At 46.3% G+C, this 25,355-nt stretch overlaps 1 protein-coding gene across 1 annotated transcript; it reads right to left on the reverse strand.

Annotated features, from left to right (window-relative positions):
• On the reverse strand, positions 1-25,355 carry NEMF (nuclear export mediator factor). Its single transcript, XM_055715281.1, has 33 exons — positions 25,204-25,355; positions 23,863-23,931; positions 23,087-23,189; positions 22,095-22,220; positions 21,868-22,016; positions 21,590-21,657; positions 17,279-17,365; positions 16,271-16,347; positions 15,655-15,725; positions 15,497-15,572; positions 14,440-14,502; positions 14,018-14,095; positions 13,432-13,640; positions 11,768-11,953; positions 11,225-11,288; positions 10,624-10,712; positions 9,134-9,237; positions 8,644-8,706; positions 7,760-7,872; positions 7,066-7,123; positions 6,628-6,686; positions 6,022-6,142; positions 5,635-5,881; positions 4,733-4,775; positions 4,602-4,651; positions 4,079-4,223; positions 3,663-3,740; positions 3,387-3,581; positions 2,726-2,758; positions 1,710-1,816; positions 1,567-1,610; positions 1,391-1,470; positions 1-292 (listed from the first exon to the last, which is right to left on the reverse strand). The coding sequence occupies exons 1-33, from the start codon at positions 25,260-25,262 to the stop codon at positions 215-217; spliced, it is 3,192 nt and encodes a 1,063-aa protein (XP_055571256.1). The 5' UTR covers positions 25,263-25,355; the 3' UTR covers positions 1-214.

Here is a 25,355-nt window from a genome sequence, read left to right on the forward strand (position 1 = left end):
TGCACCTCTGACCAAAGGCCAGCCATTTACTTGTTTTTGTGTTATTGGTATCAAGTTGTTAACGTCCATCTAAACCACAATGCAGGAACTGGTCCTTGTCTGCCCGCTGCCGTGGAAGTTAATTCAGCCAAAGTAACGGCCGTGGGGGTGGGTCTGTCTGCCCCACCTGCAGGTGCTGGGCGGGTGGGTGGCGAGGAGCCCAGGTCCGGGGCTATCACTTCTTTTTCCTGTTCAGGAGATGAGGCGCGGACACTTTCACTTTACCAGGAATATTTCTCGACAAATCTGTGTCCTACAAAATGTTAAAATGAGAAATTGAAGACAGCAGAAAAGCATTTATGACAGCCTTCCTTATCCCGGCTAGTGCTCCCACGGCTGCTGGCAGGAGCCAATGTGCCTGTTCCTGCCAGCCTTCCCCCCACAGAAAAGAGGGCTGATGTCAGGCTTCTGCTCTCACACCGTGTTTTATTAATGAAAAACGTAATGGTTTTCTGCACAGCTTCCACATACCGGCGCCACTGGGAGGGGCTGGCTGGGTCAGCAGTTCCCTGGGCACTACTTCACTTCAAGCTTGTTAACCATTCTGTTTTTCTAGCAGAGTGCCGCCAACAGTCAACATTAAGCCTGCTGCTGTTCAGTGTTTCTGACCAGTGAACTATTACGGCAGCAAGGAGCTGTTGCAGAGTAGCCTGGGCCACCTGACCGACAGGTGAAATGAGAAAAACACCCAAGGACGGCAGGTCACGCCAGGCAGTGCCGGCAGAGCGGGAGGACTGGGCTGCGCACGGCTGAGTGAGCTACGGGAGGGAAGCCCGGCAAGGAACCAGCCCTCTCCCCGGTGGGCTGACAGTGGCAGCTGGAGAAGGGAAAGGGGGAAATGGCAAGAGGGTAGAAGAAAACAGCAACAAGCAGGCTAAGACCTGCGTGAGCAAGAGACACTGCATTTACCGGGCCCGTGGTAAGCGCCCTTGCCAGGGGAGAGAGGCAGGTGAAAGCCCACTGCGAGTGGCGTGGCAGGACTCTGTCTCCTGAACTCCCAGCCCCTTCCTCATGCTGCCAGCAGGAGTGGGAATTTCCCCTCCCAAAACTGGAGGGCTTCCCGCCAGAACTCTCTTATCAGGTAAGTTATTTCAGATCAAGAGCAACACTACAGCAACATCAGGCACACTGGTACTGGTGCGGCTCAGTTTCTAATGATTCTTTCCAGCCTAAGCAATGCGTCTTCCGCAGCAGTACTGAGAAACACAACACTGCTAAAAGAAAAAAAAAAAAAAAAGGCAAAAAAAAAAAAAGCAAGTTTGGAAGTGTTTACCCTTAAAATGGCACTAGTGGACATTTTGCTGCTGTTGCTACCTTTGTACAAGAGAAACTATGTAGAAGAACTAGTCACCTTTACACTCCGGAACAGATCTTTTTCTCTTGCGCTAGCTTCTTTAGACTGCATAAAATTATGCAAGGCGATCTTCGCAGCTGTAGAAACACAGGCAAGATTTAAACAGTATGTAAAAATGTGCTGGCATCAATAGGTAGAGCACTGAAAAGGATTCACGTGCTTTAATACGGTACCTTTTCCCTTCTTCTGGGTGCCTGGTGTGAGTTTGACTTTATACCTTTCAAAAGAAAAGGTTTCTCTAAGTAGTAGGCAGGGTCCCCTCGGCCGGCGCAGGCTGCGCCGCTGCCTTCCCACACAAAGCGCTGCTGCGACTTACTTGTAGTTGGCCATCGTCGTGTAGGGAGCGCAGATGGGAACAGCGAAGAGGAGAATGTCCTCGGGGTGGGGCTGGCCGGTCAGGGAGTCCAGCAACGCCTCGCCTTCCTGAACGGGCAAAGGAGCTTCTCTGTGAAAGCAGACAGTGTCCCCCCAACCCCCAAGGGCCGGTGTCGCCGGGGCGGCGGCCGAAGGGTCTCCCCTTCCAGCTGAACTACAACAGCAAGCGCACCAGCGCCGCGTGTCAGGTCGCCTGGCGGCGTTACCCAAACGCACTCCGTTTGCCGCTTTATCACTCACTTTGCTGGCACTGAATTACCTACCGAGCCACAATTCATTACCAGCCATCTTTGATGACTAAAATCACATCGTTTGAAACAGGATGGCTCTTAGGTTGTAAAGGACCCAAACGAGATCCTACACGTAGTTATTGTCTTCACAGGGCCACCAAAAGCGACCTTCACTCTACAGACAACTGTTCTCCTCCTCCATGAGAAGAATTCAAAGAAATAACTTATTTCCAGCCTTGGGCAATACCCACAGCCTGTAATTACCAAAAAATCTGAAGCAGTTTTATACATAAATCAGCTTCTAAACTAAAGAACAGCTTGCTCTGCATCGTTTTGTGCCTTCTCTCAGCCCAGAGCCACCGTTACTGTGGGGTGGAAACACCTCCGGAGGCAAAGACAAGGGACAAACTTCCCCTAGTTTCTATAGGGGATGTCCACGATAAGCAGGGTAGGGGAAAAAAAAAAAAAAAAAAAAAAGGTTACTTTTTTAAAAAATGCAAGAAAGCTGGGTCCAACCAGTCACGGGCAAGGACTTGGGGGCTTGTAACTGTAACTGCAGAGCCGTGCCCTGCTGGAGGGCTCGCACGTGAACCGGTCCCAGCACACTAAAAGCCTGCACCTCTTGTCCCACTCCCGGGGGGCTGCGTGCGGCAGTGGGGCTCGCCAGCTTCAAGCAGGAACAAAGCCGCCTCGGTGCTCATTGAAGCTTCAAAAGGTGAGCATTTACCTCAAGTCCTGGCTGATCCTGGTCTTGCTCCTCCTGTACACAAACAGAGGAAACGTCAGAGCTGAAATGAGCCCACAACTGCCATTTTCTCCCCCAGCCCCTGGAGAAAATAAATCCTTTTATCAGCAGTACACAGAAAACCATATTCTCACTGCAAAGAGAATTTAACTTACTTTAAAGCAAAGGTAAGCAGAGCATTTTTATGCGGGTGTGGAGCAGAATTATTTCTTTCAAAACGAATTTGCTTGGCACACACCAAGCTGGGAGGAGAGAGATAGGTTGTGATTCAGAGATACTGACTCACAACAACAGATCTGGCGAGCGCTCAGTTACATTTCGGCTGCGCCGAGTGGGAGGTATTGACTTAACTGGATACTCGGCAGCCTGGGAAGGCTCAGTACTCCCCCAAGCCCTCGTTCTGGCTGTGCTGGGAATGCAGCGTGCACGCGGACTTGCTGCAGGGCTTTTTACTGCTTTTCAAAACCGATGGGCTCCCAGTGTCATGGTGTTAGGCACGGTGTTCTCCACCGTCCCCCAAAATCAACAAGAGCTGCTCAGCCTCCCTGGCAGGAAAGCACAACACAGTGCCAGGAGAGCCACAGTAGAGGGTGAGAAGGGACAGACGCGTGGACAGGAGAGGAGAGGCGAGCCTGCTGCTCACCTTCTCATCCTGCTGCTCTTCCAGCGCTGGGTCCTGCGACTCATGCAGCAGGACTCCTGCTGGGAGTGTCTCCTTGCCCCTTCCAGCACCATGATGCACAGCCTTGGGTTTCTGCTGTTGCTTCTTTGCTGGCTCTTCTTTTGCCTTCCCCTTTTTCCCTTTTTTCCCTTTCTCCTCCTTATTTGACCCTGCAGACTGTGGATACACACAGAGGTGGTCAGAGTCAGTGACACAGGTGAATGTGCCCCAGGGGAAGGCAGAACTCCTCTCACGCACCCCCAGCAGCTTCATGATGAGCTCCCGGTCCTCCTCATCCTGGTCCTTGTACTTCTCCTTGATCTTCTTCATTTTACTCTGCAGAAAAAAACACACCAACAGCTTTAGAAACAATGACTTCCACAGAGTTTTGTGTCTACAAACACCTAGATGCTGACCCTCCACGCACTTTCCTTCCCAGTCTCCTGAACCTCTCCCAGAGCAGCTCACCAGTAACCAAGAGACTGCAGTTTCAGTAAGGAAAGCACAGGGTGCTGAACGCTAACAGACCAGCACCATCACCCTAAAACCACTAAGCGCACCACCAAGAGCCTAAAACTATCAGGCAGCCATGGACGTCTGACAGAAACCTGGAATTTGTCCACACTTCACACAGCAACGCCTCAACCCACGGTTAAAACCTGGTCCCTGCCTACCTTTTGGCCCCGCTTGATGGGCTGAGGGGGCAGCACACTCTTATTGGTGTTGGGAGCAGGGGGAGGCTGCGTTTCCATCTCTTTCTGCTTCTCTTCAGGTGGCTCCAAGTTCTCAGAGTTTTGCTGCTTCTTTTTCTTCATTTCTCTAAGGAAAACAACCACTTGACACACTGCCTCTTGTTGCAACAAGAGAGGCTGCTGCTTTCAGCCAGCATCACCACCACCCTGCCTCCCTGCCACGAGGCTACAGGGAACCACTGGAGGCACCACTGGAAATAACCCTTCCTCAGCAAAACCTCTCAAGCCCACGAGTACACAAGAAACTGTTGTGTTCACAGCCAGCACTCCCAAAGGACAGGAGCAGCCGCCATCCCACAGGCGGGACCCGCACTGGAAATGCAGGACAGACAATGGGCATGGACCAGCCCCAACTGGGAGATGCACGGTATGCCCTGCGCCCAGGCCCTGGCGAGGGAATGGGGAGGGGGCATTTGTCTCGCTGCAGGCACAAAGAGGCTCTCACCTCCTCTCCTTGGCAGACAGATGCCTTCGCCCCTGGGACTTGCTGTCACTCTAAGAAGTGAAACGCAGTTAGAGCACACCACGCCCAGCAGCATTTCACGCTGCTGTCAAACGTCTGAGCTGGGACCTTACCAAGTTGGGTTCTTCCTCTTTGGGGATGATTTTCTGCAGGGATCTGTGGGGAGATCAGAACGAAGCTCATCAACAGATGCAGAGCAGCTCAACCGCGGACGCATCAACCACAGCCCAGACACTGGCTAACTTGGTTGCATCACTTTCAGCTTTCTACTTCTTGAAAATCCCAGCTTTGGTGACTGGAAAAGGGCAGCAATACCAGGTTTCAGTTTACAAAACAAGTCTTCAGAACTCTGCCAGCTTGCCTCATGCACACGCAAGCAACAAAGACAGCCTGGGTACAGTACGTGCTAAAGGAACCCCTCCCGTGCACACAGTCCCGCTCAGCTGTGGCATTCCCTGCAGAGCTGACTGTTTTCCACTCACTCCATCCCATCTCCTTACACCCTCTAAGGAGTGCCACCTGCAGTGACAACAGGGAGATGAGCTCATCTCACAGCCACACGCAGAGCAGCAGCTCAGCACCAGTTTGGCAGAGCAGAAACAACTCACAGCTCAGTTTCTCAGGTCTGAACAGCTCTGAAAAGAAAACGGGGACAGCCATCTCCTGAGGAGCACCCCAGGGCATGGTGGTCAAGGGATGATTAGGCCAAAACTGGGAAAAGCAGCGATGAAAGAGACAGATTCGTGTATATGTGTGTGTGTACTTCAGGAGCAGGGGCCAAAGCAAGCAGTCCACAAAAAAGAGCTGTGCAGGGCAACAGCAGGGAACGGCACACAGCATGGCAGTACTCCCGCAGCACAGGCTTGCTGCCCTGCACTCCGGCAGCCTGCAGAGCTGAGCATCAGAAAGAAGTGATGGCAACTCAACATAGCCCTTGTCTCGGCAGGATTTTAACAGTCTGGAGATCCTCAGAAGTGTCCACGTTGCTGACAAGTGCAGCTGCTTCTTCACTTACCTTTGAGACTGAAGATGCGACAGGTCGATTGTTGTATCTGGGTAATTTACATCTTCCTCCTTCACTTCGCTCTGTGATTCTCCATCATCCTCTTCAGAGTCACCCTCCGATGCAGGAGGTGTGTTTACTCTTCCCTGGTCAAGGTCAGCAATGCCCTCGTCACGGTTACTCTCTGACATGGCTTCCACATCCTCTGGTGCTTCCGGACACTCTGCTTTTTCCTCTTCGTTGCTGCTCTCTCCTCCTTCTGGGGGACAGAGGTGAGGAAAACACTGTTCACATTAGAAACGCCAAACTGACCCATCATACAGTGCAGGGAACGAAATGCTGAACCCCAAGGGTCCCTTCTGGCAGCAGCACACAGCACCCCAGTCACATCCACTGTACCTAAGAGCTCCACTTCTTCAGACACCAGCTCACTGGCACTGCTGGTGACCGTCTCCAGATCCTCATCGTGTACTCTGATCTTCCTCTCTTCTCGGTGTCTCCAAACACAACTTTCGTCCACCTAACAACAGAGGTGCCTTCACGTTCGGCCAGTACCACCTCCAGTGATGTTTGCTAGTCCATTCACCTGCCTCGGTTTTATTCTTTCCCTTTCTTGCCTTTTGAATGGCAAAAAGCATTGAAAACTAAGCCAGCACTACTTACACCCAAGCCTGACAACCTAGAAAGTACAACTAGTGAGGAGACACACGTAGCTACGCAGCCAGCAGACCCCTTAAACATGCATACACTTCTAACAGAGCTGGTGTAAAAATCTAGCAGAAGTAGTGGTGTCCACAGTGTCTACTTTAAACGCAGATAGCGCAAACTGGGGAAAAATGGAAATGAAAGCAGAGTAATTTTCAGCGAATAGCATTTTATGGGATTTGTCCCAGTGGGAAAAGTAGTAATTGGGAATATACTGATAAGCAAGAACCAGAAAATAAGCCTCCTACAGCTCAAACCAAATTACAAAAGCCAGCAGGAGCTGCACAGAGAAAGCTGTACCTTAAACAAGAAGCTAAAGCCCATCATCAGATATGAAGGTGGAAGAAAATTCTTTTTCCCTGAAAAACAAAGGCAAATTCTCATGAGGAGGTTTAAGAGCTATGTTGCATGATGTATTTTCAAAACTCATTTTTATTAGAGGCTTTAGGCTACCAAAAAAAATTACACTGGGGCTCATTCTGTCTCTTGAATGACAACAGAACAGGAGAAACTCAGAAGCAGTTTAGCTAATGATCTCCTGCCCAGAGCTCAGCTGGAAATGCTGCTGCAGCTGCCTGATATTCAGTCTAAACCACCCAGAACAGATTTTCAGGAGAAGGATGGGATCTGTCAGCTGCCACGGAAGGGGGCAGCTCGGCTGGCTGCCACTGCAGGACAACACAGCATCTTCAGACAGAATGCCTAACGTCAAATTCACACTGTTCCTTTGTGTCTCACCTCGGATCATGAAGCTTCCAGTAGTGAGGTATTCTCCTGTAGGCGCAGTTTTAGAAACCTAAAAAAACCCATGATATACTATGAAGAATATCTGTCAAAGGCGGCCAGCACTGTGTAATAACAGCATGAACAAAAGCAACATTCAAGCAAGCTGCATTTTTAACTTATGGCAACAGCTTTGCAGGACTCCATATCCAAGGGGTTCCTCCTGTCCTTTGTAGGGTATTTTCCTAAGAGACGCTCCAATTCAATCACACACTGCTGGCAAAACATTTTAGAAGTCCTGGGTGAGTAACCAGGTTATTCAGGAAATAAGAACACTAAAGGAACTGCAACTTTCAGTTTAATGTAATCTTTACACCCTTATACTTGAGTTGACTAGAAGCACAGCAAGACTATAATACACAAGCTAGAAGCCCAACTGGAAAAAAATGAAGGCTTCATTTCCAGTGAAAGTTTTTCCCCCTCTGTTTGTAAGAAGCCAGTCCCGCAGCATTTCCTCTGTCCTGTGCATGTCACATCAGAGGTTACCCCTCCACCCCTGCCCTTAAGTGCAGCAGAGCCGGGGAGAACCCCCAAGAGAACAAAATTTCACCCGCATCCATCAGCTCCCACACAGAAACACTTCGTCTGCAGTCACACACCAGTTCCTGCAGATGTTCTGTCTCCAAAGCTCGTACACGAGTGTCCTTACCTGGTTGTGGGAGACCCACCAAGCACTGGTGACAACACGCGCATCCCAGGCAGCGCTGTAACACAAGGCCATTGTGCCAGCCTCTGTCAGGGTTCGCGGAGGGATGGGTTCACCTACAGAGTAACACCCAACACATCAGTGAACACAGTCAGTGCACATGAGACGAAATTCTCCAATTTCCACATGTGCCCTAATCCAGCATGTGAGCTTCGCAGGGTCCCCAGGCAGAGCCAGCATGGCCTGGCTCAGCTTGCAGGCAGCACAGACAGAGCAGGAGCAGCAGCAGCAGCAGCTGCTCTGCACAGCTCCCTAACAGAGGCTGGAGCCAGCTACGCTACTGCTCCTTCCTCAGCTCAGCTCCACAAGGGAGCAGCAGCTGCTCCTCACATCACAAGGCCAGCTTCCAGCACCTCCCAGGGATGGGGCACAGGTGGGGTCTGCACACCTGGCCTCCCATAACATCCATCCCACCACGTTAACACTTTTCTGCTGAGATCAGCACCCTCCACCAGCACCCAAACTGCTTATGCCACCACTGAAAGACTCAGCAAGACCTCCAGTCCCTGCAGCAAGCACTTGCACCACCACCTCTGCCAGTGACTAATGCCTGTCTCTGTGAGCACATCTCCATTGCTCCTTCCCACCAGGAGCTCAACCGAGCAACTGCAAGCAGCCAGTCGCAGCTGGGAAGTGGCAGCAGTGACAACCTGATTTTGGAAGGACTGATGCCTCTCACCCTGTAAGGGGAACGTCTGCTGGAGCAGAGTACCACTGTGAGGGGGGAAGGCAGCTCACCGGGCTGGGCTCATGCAGGCAATACAAAGACTGCCAGTTCAGTGCCCCCAGGCTTCTGTGCGTCCCTGCATCAGCCCTACACAAGGTACCTGATGGGTTCTTGACCACACAGCTCGTGGCTCCATGGAGATCGGCATGCACGTATATGTCCCCTGGAAAAGAAGTGACTTACATCAGTCATACACGTGGTAACTACACAGATCGCTCAAGCTAAGGTAAAGGTTTCTAATCCAGTTGGAAACAGCTATTTTGGCTGCAAGGAGCAGGGTGGGCAGAGGATACAGGAGCCTGTTAGTCCATCCCAGTTGCCCCAGGGAAACTCAGCTCTCTTGCTCCTGACAGGTGTCCATCCAACCTACTCTCACCCCATGGTACTGGAGGGTCCAGCTTCCCACGGCAGAACCCCCAGCACTCCACAGACAACACACATGAGACTCCAGGACTCACCATCACCAAAGTCACCTCTTACCCAAGACCCAACTTAAGAACAAAGCAGACAGACCTTCCTGTGCCATTCTCGTACAACTACAAAACTGGAAAGTAAGAGAAACCAACATACGCCACTTAAATCAGACTCACCTGGTTTAAGATACCGCTTTACAATCAGCTCATTCTGCTGTTGATCTCTTCCGGCAATAATAAGGTAATTCTCAGAACTAATGAACCACAGGAACTTCTCAAACCTGCCAAATTACATCAATCCGTTGTGTGAGAAACATCTGGAACTAACAGAGCATCACAGAGCTATTTTTTTATACCAAACCGAGAATATCCATCTTAACATCTACAACTCTGTTTTGCCAATAGACACGGTCAACACAAAGGACACAGGCACCTAGTTAAAGAAGTGAGTTTATCTTTGCTTACATTTAAAGCAATAGAATAGTTAAGTGAAATAAACAGTAAGTGAAATAATACAGCAAAAAAAAACAAACCAAGGTAATGCACCTCATCAATACTACATAAGACAGACTATAGCAGTTGAGAATGTACATCACCGATTGCCCTAATACTTTACTACCATCCGGATCTGCAGTCGCTGGGGAGCCCCGGTTACAGCGAGGATTTGGAGAGCCCTTCCCGGCAATCGGAGGTCCTACGTCATGCGTCTGCTCGTAGCTGAGGTCTCCAAAGTCGCTGTAAGGGGGTCCAGCTTTTATACTGTTGAATAAACAAGCTCACTCAATTTCAAATGCGGAAACATCTGGTTTCACTCTCCTCTTAGAACCCACCAAAGCCTGGCCAGGGCTCAGGGAGGAACCAAGGGAGTTTCCCTTAACCACCGGGCTGCAAACAAGGCCATAGGTCTGGTTTCATGGCCTTGACCACCTGCCCCTAAGCAAGGAAGGATGCACTGTATCGTCGCCAATGGTTACATTCTATCTAAGCCACGTCCTTCACTACTGATCATGCATATTTCAATAATGATCATCCACATTTTACTAATGACTGGATACTAAATATATACATAATGTTTGGCTGGCAGGTTCATCTAGAGGTCAGCTGTGGCTCAGGGCCTGTTGCTCAGGCCTCAGTACTTCAAACTCATAAAAGACTGCAAATAATTTCACATCCAATCACATGCCTGAGGCATAAAAACAGGGCACGGCACAAATACAATATCAATGCAACAATATTTTGAGAGGAAACAACAAATACTATTATCACAAAGTCCTCCTATTTATTTTAATAATTCAGTTACTAAACTATTAAAAGCTTTGGGGTTTTTTGTTCTGTTTTTTAAAATCTGCTGTTACCATTTCAGATATCGAGCTGCCAGAAAGTAATAGCGAAGTTTCCTATTTTCACTAAGCCCACACTCCTAGCTGCATTAAACACAAAACACTCAGCTAAACTGCAAGTCCTTGTCCACTGAAAGGGACTTCCCCAAGCAAAGGCACTAACAGTATCAGGCCAGCACCTTCGAGAAACAGCTGTAAGGAGACTCGAAGTGTAGTGCTCAGAAATTAGCTCCACTTCTAAGCTAGCGAGAACTCAGCCTGACACAGCCATTCTAAATGTGCATACATTCACAGTACATTAGGTAACGACAATGAAACTGTACTTGCCAATAGACCTTTCTGGCTTTCTGAATGGTGGTAACTGTCTGAACTTCCCTCAAAGTCTGCTTCGTCTTCTTCTCAGCCGATTTAAATGCCTATTTAGACAGAAAGCATGATTGCAATCCGCCAGCACGGGAATCACAAAATCGCTAACTCAGCAGTAGGTAGGAAATGTCTGAACCGTTTGAGAGTGCAGGCTCTGCACACTGCTATTCAGACCTACATTCCCTGTACGCACATGTAAGATAGCTCCCCAAAATCTTCATAAATCTCTGCGCTGGATAGCTGCCCCCTGAGATTATCAGCTCTTTGGTTTGTAAGGATTTCCACCGGTTTTCCACTCCTGCCTCCATAATTACTGGTCTGTCAGTACCTCCACCAAGCACCCATCTTAGGTGTTCGCAACACTCCCTATGGAAACCAGGTGATAGAGCAGAGATCTGCAATCACTGCTCGGTCAGCTTAAAAGCTCAGGCATGAAACAAACCTGGTCATTTACTTGTACCTTTGATGCCTCATCAGGGCTACCCAGATCAGGTCAGGGTTTTCCACCTATCAGTGACAGAGATTTTGCTTTTAAATATCTTCTAAAACCAAAGAAAAATACCTTTTCTGCAGCTTCTACTGTCTTCTGAGTTTTCTTAGCTGCATGTCTTTTGTGATCATAGTACCTGCAAAACACGTTTGGTTGCATCTTAAATCCCCGCAGATTCACTCGTTATTAGAATGCACTTAACACAGCCCTCTACATTTGCCATTAGCATTCAATATGAAGAAGATTTATTATTTTTTTTTTAGCCCAGATCTTCAGCTCAGCCTTCACCCAAGAAAAGCAGCCAGATGAAGTAAGTCCCCTCCTCAGACCGACAGAGCCCTGTGTTTGGGTTGATGTGTGGCCAGAGTAGCAGTTTTCTTCCATGTGCCACTGTGCAGAATTGTACTCGAAATTAAGGCGACAGCTGCTATGCAAGAGTGAGCTACTGATTTTTGACCACGAAAATGCACATCCTAGAGCTCAGGGCAAGCCACCCATTTCAGTTTCTAACTTTTAACAAGTTATACACAAAGCCCTTCCTATGATGTTATCACTAGCAACTGCAAGCATACAAAACCTACTACTACCAAAGCAGACATTTACTGTAAACCTTACTTTTTGGCATTGGCATATGCAGATAAACTGAGATCAACATCAACTAATGACGGTTTGTTCTTCTGGGGTTTCTTCAACTGTTTGTTTTTATTCTTTTTCTTTTTCCCCTTTGGCTCTTCCGTTTCTTCTTTCTCTAAATCAGCATCCTCCTCCTCCTCTTCCTCTTCAGATAATAGATAGGGGTTCCTAAAAAGCACATGAAATCATATGATTAAGATAAGAGAACTGTTTGGTTTTTTTAACCTTAGTGCAATGCACTCCTATCCCCTCATTAAGACTGGAAATATCTCAGTTTATCTAAGGCCTCAGGAACCCTTAAACCATTTTCACTGCGCGGCCACAGGAAGGCCCCAGGAAGCCTTACATGCAACCCCTTTATGCCTTGAGTCAGCCACAGTTTTTCAGGAAAAAAAAAAGCAAAAACAGAAGATAGAAAGCCCAAATTTTCCAATCCAAGGAAGTGACATTTTGCAAGGCAATTTCTTCTATCAAAAGACAAACTCCATGGTATCAACCTGGAGAAAAATCCAGACTTGAAATGAGGAACGTTCTGAAGATCTACTTTCATAAAGCAAAAGAAACATAAAACCTCCTATGCACGACTGCTGCATGAAAAGAGAACATACTGACTCACTGAGCAGGACAGCAATGCACTGGTTTAAAACCTCAAAAAAAAAAAATCTGCTCCACTGTTTTCAAAAGATGTATGCTGAGCACACAGCAGCTGGATTTGTATTTGCTTCTTGCCTGGATATTAAATCCTGCTCAATATGGCTGTACTAAGTCTGTGTAGCAAAAGGCGGTGGAGCAGCATAAAATAATATTCTTCATAAAGGAAACTATATCTCCGTAGTCCTCTGTACCAAGGATGCACATCATTCAACACTTGGTGGACTGAGTGATCTGATCAGCAAAGTGATCACTCCTCACTACTAAAACAGACAGTGAGGGGATACTGATGAGACAGTTGCCAGCACAGAACTCACTCCTGAAAACAAGTTTATTCTATATACTAACATTTCTGAAAATGCAAGTAACAAAAAAATTCATAAATTAACTTTGCCACATCACAGCTTTCATATTAAAAGTTCTAGCTATGAAAAAAATAATTTCTTGCTTTTTTTATCTCTAACATCCCGACACAGTGTCCGATCAGGTTTTTGAAGACACCCCAAACACTGCCTCACTGCCAGCTCTCTCATCAGGACTTCTGCAAGAACCAGCATCAAAACCTGCAGCTTACAACAGTTGCAATCTTGAACCACCGGCCTTTCGCTGGACTGCCTTTAGCAGTCAGTGGCATTGAAAGAGGCAGGATCTCATGGGAATTTTAGATCAAAGAAGTGTAAATTAGACAAAGTTAGCTGCTGAGTGACAGACCGGAGCTTCGGACCTATACTACTTTAGGACACCTTCCAATGTTTTAGAAGAGACTCTAAAAATACTAAAACAAAAGCTGTTATAGTAACCAAATTACTAGTATTTTTGAAAGGTAAAAGAAGACATCCCTCTCTGCTCACAGAACTACATTCTCTTCATGCTGCTGTAAGAAAAACTGAATGATTTAAATACCAATGCACAAGCTAAAAAGATACCTGTCTCCCATGCAGCTCATGCGGTCAGTCCTACTTGTATTTGGTAAAGGTGATCTGCAACATACTTACCTCAGCAGCATTGTGATATGATTTGTCTGAAGCTTTAATTCTTTGATTGCACTTGCAACGGGGTCTCCCTGGGCTTGAGCTTCTTTAACAATCACTCCAATCTCTGTCCAGTCTATCTGGTTGGCTAATGCACTACGGACCACCTGGATGGCTCGGTCGACGATCTCCAAGTTCATTTCTATAAGTTCTCCTTTCATCTTATCAGCTTCCTTAAAGAAAGAAAGTTTACACCCATTGAAGCTAAACAAGCACTCAGCAACAGTTCAGAAAACCAAAAAAGTCGTAATTAATATTGAGATGAAATCCAAGAATGGCACTGAAGTGATCACATAGGACAGCAGCCAACTTGACTCCTGCAAGCAGAGCAGCACAGGCAAATTTTGGCAGGCGAAGCACTTGTAAGGAAGCAGAGCCCTACAGGGTGGGCCTAGGCTCCCTGAGGGGCTATAGCATGCTCGCTGACCACAGAAGGCTTCGCTTTGGGGTCTAATGCTGACTGTAGCAATGTGAACCAGCAGGCACAACTCTTTAAGAAACATTACGTATCTTCTTAGATTAAAAAAAAAAATAAATATCTCAGTCTTACCTGAGCTTGCTGAAGAGCTTCTAGTCTGTGCTCGTGATCCCTACGGACATTTTCAAGTTTCTTCAATGCTTGTTTTTCCTTTCAAAAACAAGTAAGATGGAAAAATATAAATACAAATGGCATCTTATCACCTAATCACTGCCAGACACTCAACACAGCATTCCAGCACAGAAAAATACAGCAGCGTAAGAGATGCAGAGTCTCCAAAATATTGCTGTTAATGCTATTACTTGTATTCCAAGCAGAACCAACTGCTACACTCTACATACTAAAATTCACTTGCTGACCACGACTGACTCAGCATTTCCTTAACAAAAGTAAGGAATGACACCTCCCTCACCCCAGTCTTTAAGAACCAAATGAAGCATATGAAGAAGCTCAGAGAGCCACCTCAGCTGCCCCACTCTTGGATGAGAGCATACCTGCTGCAATGCTTTCAGATCAATTTTCTGTCCCTCCAGCTTCGAGTAGAACTCATCTGCTGCCTGAAAGAGAAAGTCAGTTTTAAGAATTTCCAAGTTGCGCTGACTTATACCAGCAAACGTGCAGAGGAGGTTCTGGTCAAGAGAGGTGGCTGCAAAGAACTAAAAGAGGAGACAGATGCTAAAACAGGGTTCAGTAACTTCCTCCATTTTACCTTTGCAAGAGATGAGTTCAGCAACACACTCAAGGCTATGTCTCACTGCAAACCAGGGACGATGCACAAGTAAGCGGTCAAACTACGACCCACATTTTTTGCTTGGAAATGATGAAAAGTGAGCCGCTGTTTGCCACCGTGTGCTCTTCAGATTAAATGACTGCAATGATAGACCTGTCTGCCCTGTATTCCTGCTGCTTCAATAGGTCAGTTTAAAAAAAACAAAAACAAAACACCACCAAAACACAACACAAAAAAGGTAGAAGGTAAGCCTAAGAACTGCTCCTGGTGTTCCAGTTGCTAGACACTGCTTAAAACAAAAGAGGAGGAAGGTTTTAGGCTGCTTAGATCATCAGTGCTTTGAAGGAGGACAAAAATTCAGCCAAGAAGCAGGGCGGGGAAAGTGAAATTGGAGTTCTGGAGATTAAGGTCAGGAACAACAGGCAGTTAATGACTTCAGATGTTAACGAGTCAAGGACCAGGAAGGACAATACTCAAGGAAATACTAAATCAGGTGCCTGAAGCTTTCAAAGCAGTAACCAGAAAAGTATAAACATGACGGCTGTGACTACTTTTTGCCTCCAGCGGTAACTCAGCATCTAAACTCTCCACTAACAAGATGTTTGCCCAGGACTGAAAACAGCTGCCTTCCTCACGGGTTCAACTCACATCTCCTCCATTCAGTGCCACATGCTGTATTTCAGCTACAGGATCTGAATAAAATTAATAGCTTCTTCCAAGGTCTATGTTTTCATTAACAACTTCTGCACTATATTTTAATTACTCTTTTTAGCATCAGTCAATTAAAGCACTTATGTACAGTATCAGCAAAAGCACTGTACCTTATTGAATGAGTCAAATTCCAAGTACGGACATTTTGAATGTTGAGAAAACAAGAAAGGATGAAATTCCTCATATCTGTAAAATACACATTTGATATTATCACCTGAAAACTAATTTATGTTATGCAGAAAGAGAAATAAATACTTCAAATATTTACGTGTAGATATCTTCTGCTGGTTTATCTGGTTCCAGACTTGGTTTTTTCTCCTTTTTCTGGATAATATAACCCTAAAAGAATATATAAATATGTCATCAGCATTCATCTTTGAAAAGGATCTCCCTTATCTTGGCAAGGCAGCAAGTTTTAGGTGCTAACCTACTGATCAGCATAAGACAGTGAATCACTCCGGCAAGGAGATGTGGCAGAAGCAATGTGATTGATTGAGTAAAGGCCTGACCCCTTGCTTGTCTGATGACTTTTCTTCCAGAAAAGATGTGACCTTCTCTTACAAACCTCATGACTATCCTACAGCTTGTCACACAGATGCACATTTTACATGCAGAACACCATTACCTGCTATTGAAGCACAAGTGCAGTTCTCATAGGACCTATATAATCTGCTTGTAAATTATTTAATTGCTATGGATCTTGTGCATCCAGTGCAAGGAAGCAATTTTTATTCCTCATCACTACCTGGCGCCCAGGCTCGCCAAATAAAATTTGTAGCTGGTAACACCGGGAACAAGCATGAGCTGAACAGTATCTGCCCACCAGTTTAATTCTGCAATTCCTGCATAACTGATAACAATCAAGTTGCCCAACTGAGACCCACCTTTCCACTGAAGTTGTCAGTTAGTGTCATATATTCTTCTGCTTTCTCTAAAGCAGTAAGGACTTTTTCAATATTTTCTAAAGAGAGGAGGGGGAGGAGAGGAATAATTTAACACACCTAAAACAGAAAGGTATTTTTATATAAACACAGCACAACAGCAAACCAACAAAAGGCCCAGGCAACTGCCCTTCCAATTAAGTGCCTGAAGCAACCTGTCCAACCTAACTACATTAAGTAGGATACTAGCACGTCTCAAAAATAAAACAACAGATATCCTTTACCCCTGGTGCTTCACTACAGCAATTACTGTTCATTTGAAACAGCAGTGTCAGTACACATTTTACATCTGGAGAATTTTTAATAAAAAAAAAAATTAAATAGTTACTTCTAAGACATAATTATTCAAGTTTCAGGGGAAAAGACGACCACACAAATGCTATCACTTTATAAAAATAAAACTGCAGAGGCAAACCATAAACCAGCAGCTGTGAGAAGTTATTTGTTTGTTACCAAGTTGATTTATTACAGCACCATAATGTAGTAGGAAGTAAAAACCCCTTTTGATTTATGGCAAATATAAAGCAGCCAAGAAAAATCTATTCTGACTTTACTGCCTAAATCCATGATTTCCCAATAAATCTAAAGCTGCTACTTTATCAAATTCCCACTGTGTTTCCCACAGATAAAGGAAGGTTTTGATGCTAACTCTTCTATACAGGATTCTTGTAAAACATCCCTTTACATAGCCAGAGTTCACAGGCTGTGTAAGGTGGTCCCGCATTATAAAACCGTTTAGACTATAGGAGGAATCTGATGTTTTATCTCCAATATATGCACATTTCAAGAGTCTTAACGTCAACAAGGTTGGTCCCCAACCTAAAAACATACAACCATATGGTCAGAACTATGTATTTAAGGGTTACTCATTTTTTTGGAAAAAAAATACTACACAGACATAAAAATTGCCACACATATAGTACAGCCTTTAAAATAATATTTCCTACATACCTTTACTTTCCATATGCTGATCTATTTTGACATAGCCAGAAAATCCAGCTTCTATAAGGCAATGCTCAATGAGAGTGGCTCCATAAGCTGTTATAAAAATAAATAATGAAGAATCATCTGTAGAAAACATTCACAATGAAATTCATATTCACACTGAAATTGTAAGAAGTGTTTCAACACGCTAGGGCTGTGAAATTACAGCCCATCCTTAACAGAGGCTGGGGAGAGTGAGCAAGCTGCGGTCCTGAGTCCAGAGAGAGCAGATGCTCAGGACTCCCACAGTCGCCTGCTCAGAAATGCTGGCTGGCTAGGCAGAGCAGCTAAGTCTCAGCTCACAGCTGACGAATTCTTACAAACTTACGGATGTTTAGGTTCACCTAGAACTGGGAAAGGTCTAGGACAGAGTGAGGATATACAGGAAGGCTGGGCTTCATGCTGACCACAATGGAATGAAACCCTTACATTTAAAAGGGGGTAGGAAAGACTCTGAACTGAAGAGTGTAGGAAACCCAACAAGGGTGGCAAACTGCCCAGTTTGGGGTAAGGTATTACAAAATGTGAAGCCATACAAACTCCATAGCTTCAAATAAAGAACTAGAAAAAAGCTGGCAAAGCCAAATGTGAAACGAGTGGCCACAGAAACAGATGCAGCCCTGTTTGAACTGGGTGCAGAGAAGCAGCGAATGAATAGATATGAGCTCCTACAAAGATCCTTGAAGACTAAGAAACAAGGTGGGGCCATGGAAGACCAAGTTTAACTGAGAACACGCAGAGCAGAAACATGAAGGAAGAAAACCAGTGGGACAGCGCTGCATCAAGGTCAGAACAACAGAGATGACCTTAGAACAGGATCTTAAAGAATCCAAACAAATTAACAAGATAACCACTTGAAAAAAACCAGCACAATCCCACGGGAATGAAAACCCAGGCCTACATCTGGGACACACAGCATTAGGGCTACAGTACCAACTGCCTGAGCAGGGCTGCTGCTCACCCTAATGTGCAGAGGGACAGCAAAGAGATTGTAAAAACCACAGAACAGCAAAATCAGGTTTCAATCATGCCAGCCTGGCTAGACAGGTGTCATGTCATGGTACCAGGCTGACACTAAAATGTACCTGGATTCATGCTAGCACAGCAAAGCCCAAGAAACCTCCCTACAGGCATTCCCAGCTCAAAAGGGAATATTACATTAAGCAAGGAATCTTCTTAGAAAGAAAGAAATTAAGACAATCAATAAAAGGCAACATCTGCAAATAACCTGCAGGCTACTTAAAGATGCTATTTTGGAGGTTCAGAACAAACACACACCATTTATAAACAGTGTTTCAAAAAAATCCAGGGACGGCTGGCATGACTAAACATTGGGTTAAGAGAAACTGTTAAAGGCAAAAAGTTATGTGAATCTGTGTCCCCTGTGGAAAATGGGAGACCAGACTCTGGCAGGTGAATGTAAAACATAGCAACACTGGCCAAAATTGAGAAAATCTGAAAAAAAATCTTTTAAAAATACCCCATCAGATTAATAATAAAGCCTCTTCCAGATATAGCAGCTGCAGGAAGCCTGCTAGAATCAGTAGGTTCAAGAAGTGACCAAGGTGCAAAAGGAACACAGATATGACAAGACAGGAAAATTAAAGTCTTGAGTTTCATCGACAGTGTAGGGGCACAGGGAAGCTCTGGCTGGAATGTTTCTTTGCAGGCAGTCTGTCAGAAAATCTGACTCACATCCAGTTGTCAGAAGAGGCAATAGATCCAACAGGCAAAACAAGCAGCAGCAAATCCTCAGGATCATATGGTACTCAACCAGGTATTCAAAAGAACTCAAGGATGGAGATACCAAAACCGTTAAATGTAGCTTGAAACGACTCTCTTGCCTTAGCAGCAGAGGCACAAGTTGGTTAATGCACTGGCAATTTTAAAAATGGACTAGAAAACTATCAACTCTTTTCAGACTAAAGACTAAAACTAGCTGAAAGACAGCTTTGCACTAGATACAGGAGAGCCAGCATAGTTTTGTATTTTGCATCGTAACACTACGAGACAGTTAAAAAGCACAAAGACAAGGGAGGTCAAATAGATAAGGTCTACTTGGATTTCCAGAAAGCATTTAGCACAGCTCACCCCAAAGCTCTCAGAAAAAACAAGCTGCCACTGGATAACAGGACAGCCCCTGCCTGGATGAAGAACATGGCTGAAAAACAGGAAACAGGGAGGAGGTATAAACTGTCAGCTTGCATCCTGGAGGGAGGGGAGGAAAGCTGAGCTCTCCGGGGACCTACTCTAGGGCCTGCACGGATCAACATGCACCTAACTGACCTGGGAAGGGGGAACAAAGGACAAGGGGCAAAGCCTACTGACAAAACACAACTCATCTAAACAATAAAGACAACAGCCAGCTGTGAAGAACTGGAGGAGATCGAGCCACAGTGAGTAATTACATAAAGAACTGACACATAAACTCACTGTAAAACAATATAAAATTATCTACATGAGGAAGAACTATCCTACTCATGCATATGCCCAATGGATCACTTCTATTTGGGAGCAAGACCTCACAACAGATGGTCCTGTGGAAACAGAAACTCAATTGTCAGTGAACTACAAAAGAGTCAAGCTGCGTGTTGGGAATAATTAGGAAAGGCAAACAGAACAAGGGAAATCATGCCACAGTATGAACCCATGGTGCACTTCCACTGTGAACGTTATGTACATTTCTACTTACCCCGTTTCAGAACAGCTAGAGCTAGAAAAGGCACAGAGAAGGGCAACAAGGATCACCACAGGCTTGGAACAGACTCTGTACAAGGAAAGACCCATGTAGGCTATGCAGTAGGCTGCTCAACCTAGAAATTACTAGGACTTACAAAATGAGTGGTGTGGAGTTGGTAAACAGGCAGTTCACCTTCTCTTCAAATCCAGTACTAGAGCACCAACTAATACTGGTGAGATGAGTATCAGAACAAAAAAAGGAGGTGACTTTTCATGCGACACACAAGCAAGTGGAACTCCTCACCACAGAAACACCACGGATGCCTGAAGTTCATACAGGTTTAAAAAGAGATCTGGTAAATACATAGAAGGAAAATCCAACCCAAGCTATTAAATACAAAGATGCCTGCTGACCAGTCATGGGAAGGCTCCAAAATGTAGAACTGTTGGGACTGAGACTCTTCCGCAAAAACATCAGCGTGCCTGTCAGGGCTGCAGGCTAATGCCAGGGCTAGTGATGACCAGGCACTGGCCCGAGGCTTAGCTAACTGAATAGGATCGGAGGAACTACAGGACGCTGTAGAACGTCAGAAACTGTTGGACATGACAGTTACCAGCATGAGAAGTGGTAAAAATCAGAGAAGCAGCAGGAGCGATGGCTGGGTTCCACAGGTGGTTAAGGAGGAGTGGGGTGAGAAACAGCCAAACCCACACAGTAACTGAAGGGAAGAATTGTGGACCTTTTAGAGTGGAGCCTTGTCAAGCCAGCTGTGTCTGGGTACTCACATCAGTAAGGCCAAGGTTACCTAGGTAACAGTATCAGAAATACTGAATGCAGGCATGGGTATAGCAAAACTGGGACCAGTGTGGGAAAGTAATTAGCAGAGGGTTGTTTATTTAGGAGAAGTTCAGGGTGGAGAAAGAGAGGAAGAAGGGTGGCAAAAAAGAGAATCAAGAAATGGGAAAGTAATACTTAGGTCTGCAAATCATGTGATTTAGCTGTTCAGGGGTATCTGCCAGGAAATCCTCTGCTTGATCAAGACTGCCAGATCAGGAGGATAAACCAAATTTGTTCTGACCATGTCACAGAAGTCAAATTTGCTTCTGTGGTCAGGAAAACCAGGGCACAGGGTGCTTTGCCCAGCTATCAGAGAACACCCAGACGGACATATCAAGCATCCTGGATTTACCACATTGGACATCATTCCAGGAACTGGCAGCACTGACACCCACTTCCTAACAACATCCTTGCCCTGACTTTACGCTTACATCTCCAATTCAGTACCACTGAGCACAAGATGCTAAGCAAAACACATCAAGTCAGAGCTCTAACAGAGCTTTCAGGTGCTCATTGCTGCAGGATCATGGCAAGCCTTATCTTATCTCTTCGTGCAGTTGGCTTGGAATCAATGAAATCTACTCTGTTTTCAACAGCTTAGTTCTTTTGTTGTTTTTCAAACGAACATAAAAGCAGACTGTCAGGACCAACATTAAAAAAGAAAAAAAAAAAGACTGGCTGAAGTTGTCAAATATTCAGCATCACCTAAACGTAATGCATATTGACCCCCTTTCATTTTCTAATGAAACACAATTACTTACGAAGATGTGGGTTAAGAACCCTCTTCAGTTGTTCCCCTTTTGGTGCATTTGATATGATTTCAGTTAACCTGGAAAAGATAATGGAGAGTTGCAATTCCAAAGAACCATGAAGTTTAAGACTACATTGTATTGCTTAGTAGCTACAAAACATTTTCAGTTTTAAAAAAAGAAATGCACAATGGTGTGTAATATGTGAGACTACACAAAGACATGCTGGCTTTCATAGTTCCTAGTAATTTGGGTTTATTCCAATACATACACCATTTAAAAGCAATTACCTTTCCAAGGTTGGCAGAGGTGCAGGTGCTTTTGCGCTGTCGACTGGGTATCGTTCCCGAACTGCAAATCTGACATCGTCTGCTTCATCCGTGCGAAACCTCAGAATGTTTAAAATGATGTACTCGTGGTCTGTCAGGACAATGTTACCCTGTGAGCACACGACAGGGGATCATCAGCAAAGGCCAAACTCATATGCTTGCTTACAGAGGACACGCTTTGCACTCACCCTGTCGTACAGTTCAACGATGAGGTGATAAGCAGCTTCATCGCTTCCAAACTGGAAGTCCACAATTCTGTCTATACCCAACTGTTTTACACTGACAAGTCTCCTGGTCTTTAAATGCTTACGGCACTGTCAACAACAGAGAAAATGTCTGTGAGATGATGCAAACAGACATGCTTGTGACATTTTATTCTGAAATACATTCTTAGCTATAGACCCCTCCTGTACCACTGATCACTTTTTACTTATTACAAATACCCTAAGGGCAAAAATGCTGATCTTGGTAATACAAAGACAAGACAGCTCTTAGCAAAGTAATACCTTGATATTTATAGGTAATATAATTCTTCCAGACTCTTAATGTTAAGACATTTTTGCCATTAAAAACTGTTATTTGTTTACCTCAACAAGTGAGCAGCTAGTTAAAATTCAAAGGGTTTATTTTACAAAGAGAACTGGAATTATCCGTGCATCCATGTAAGACGAGGAAACCCACCCTGGAGATCTTTGCTGAGTCGTTTCAATAAGGCCACATCCAGACCTGTGTGAGTCAGCACTCAGGTTGTATCCCTGCATATCTACCTGCACAAACACAGCCTAACAGCTTGCAGCAAGATGTGAACCCTCAAGATCCAGCAGACTGAACAGCAAGACTCTATTAATACAGGGAGTTGCATCCAGGGCCTAAAAATCTGGACAATCCAACTGGAATAAGAAAGACTTTGCTGGATTAAAATTCCAAAAGGTCTAAGTGGCCCAGAAAACAGCCATCAGATTAATATCAGTCTTCATAAACTTAAATATGATGTTTTATGAACATCAATGACATGACCCCAAGTCCACAATTGCTCTTCCCTTGTCTTTAGTGACCCGCTTGATCAGGATCCAGCAGGGAAATCCTTCCACTGTTTTTTATTCTGCCTCCAAGACAGAACACAAATGCTGACTTCTGATATCCAGCCATCTTATTAAAAAGAAACTGCAGGTTAGTTTACCTTCATCGCAAAGCCAGATGGCATCATGTTTTTTGGCCACTCAAACTCCGTCGTGTGAATGCGTATACCAGATTCAAGCAGCAGCGTGGCCTTGCAGTCCGGTCTGTTAACAAAATAAAGACTCACCACTTGGCACATGAGCAGCCACCCCTCACCACATGCCAGTTTGCACTGGAATGAGACCAAAGCACCACAAACCAGCAGCACACCATCTACATAAAACCCTTGCCAAAACCGGTAACATCCATCAAATAGTGCCGCTGACAGTGAAAGGACATCCACTTTTCAAGTTTACTTGAAAAATTACTAGATAATTTGGCAAAGCAAAATGCTTGGCAAGCAATGGAGTTCAAAATTCCCCAGTATAAGTGGAGGCAAGCACGTGAGCAACGGTCCATCTCAGGTACCACTGGAGCATGTCACAGGTTAGTGACAGGACAAAAGTCCTACCTCCCTCTTCACCTGTGCACAAATATCACTAAGTATCGCTCCCCATTCCTTGAACTCCTCTCTTCCCTCCCCACAAAAAGAAACAATGGCAACTGTGTGCTTTTACACTAACATCTTTGGCCTTTTGTATATTTTCTGCAGTATCTCACGCTTCACGTTCATCTCCCAAGAAATTCCTGGGTAAAAATTCCTGCATTTTATCAAAGAGCAATAGAATTTGACTGAAAACTATAGTCAGGAAAATCACACACCTGTCAACAGAAATTACATTTATACAAAAAAATCTAGTACAATAATAGCATAAAGAAATTTAAAGAAGTTCTTACTTTTGAAGGCGAATAAGATATGTCTTATTATCCACATCATAAACATTGTTTACTCTCATTCCCAATAAGCTGCCAAAAAGAAAATACATGCTTTGGAGAATACGATACACAAACCACACAAGGGGCTGAAAAAATCCCAGTGATAATTAAAATATGCAGAGGTGCAAGTTATGATAAATTACCAAGCAGTAACTGAAAAGGCAGCAGAGAAAGATTAATGGAATGAGCTGGAAGCCAAATGGCCAAAAGATGGAGAAGTTGCTATTAATGGATAAAGTGCAAAAAGGTAAACAAGCTGAAGTATGAACAGCTACTGCGGACACCCCAGCTGCAACCAGACGGCTTCTGGATCTGCAGCACAGGGTGGAGGCCGGGCTGCTCACTCCTGCAAGCGCTCCTCTTTGCAGCAGGGATGCAAAATTTACTGGTTACACTGGAGCACTTTGCTCCTCCGGGCTAACTTCTGTGTCACTTGGGCAGCCCTTCGCCAGCACGAGGCACCAGTATTCCCAGTACAAGCACAGAAATGGCCTCTGGGTCAGTCTCATCATCATTTTCTTCAGAGGGGGGCTGAATACGCAACGCAGGCTGCCCTGGACACCAGAAGGGTATGGAGCTCCTCAGGGCATGGACACGAGGATGGAGCTTCTGAGCCGGGCGGGGGGGGTAGGTAACAGACCCCAGCACCTTCCTTCCCCACGCAGGCAGGAAAGGAAGAGCACTCAGCTGCTCTGCAGGGAGAGGCTGGGGGGGGGGGGGGGGCAGCAGCAGGACGATGGGGGGGGTGGGGAGGGGGAACAGGAGCACCCGGCGGGGCAGAGCGCCCGCAGCGCTCAGCGGCGGGGGGATGTGCTGGGGACCCCCCAGGCAGCACCGGAGCAGGGCAGAGCTGCCCCGCGGCGCCATGAGGGGCAGCCCGCCGCCCAGCGAAGCGTGGGGCTGCGCTCCCCACAGGAGTCTCGCAATCTACGTGCAGCGGCGAGGGAACCACCTCAGAACAAGGCGGCACGGAACTGCATCGCCGCCAGGGGAGGGCTGCGCTCCCGGCGGTGGCGGTGCCGAGCCGCGCGGAGGCCGGGCAGATGGGGGTGACGCGGAGCCGTGCCTGGCAGGGCAGAGGGGCTGAGGCCGGGCCCCGCGGAGGGGCAGAGCGGCGGTATGCGCGGAGCCCCCCAGCTCGGGGCCGGGCTGCCGGCGAGGGAAGCGGGGCAGAGCCGCCACACGCAGCCCCGGGGCCAGGGCCCCGCTGAGGGGAAACAGGCGCTACAGACCGGGTCGGGCCCCCCCGCCCCAGGAGCGGGCCCCGCGCCCAGGGACAGCGTGAGGGGGGTGAACCGGTACCTCTGCCGGAGCTCGGCGAGCACCGCGCGGATATCGACGGTGCTGAAACGGGATTTCATGGCGGCGGCGCGACCGCCCGCTCCCAACGACGGCGCTCGGGGCCGCGCCTGCGCTCGCTACGGATCGCGCCCGGCGCCAAACCCCTCCGCTGC

The sequence above is a fragment of the Falco cherrug genome, chromosome 7 (genome assembly GCF_023634085.1).
Source record: "Falco cherrug isolate bFalChe1 chromosome 7, bFalChe1.pri, whole genome shotgun sequence".
Taxonomy (NCBI): Eukaryota; Metazoa; Chordata; class Aves; order Falconiformes; family Falconidae; genus Falco; species Falco cherrug.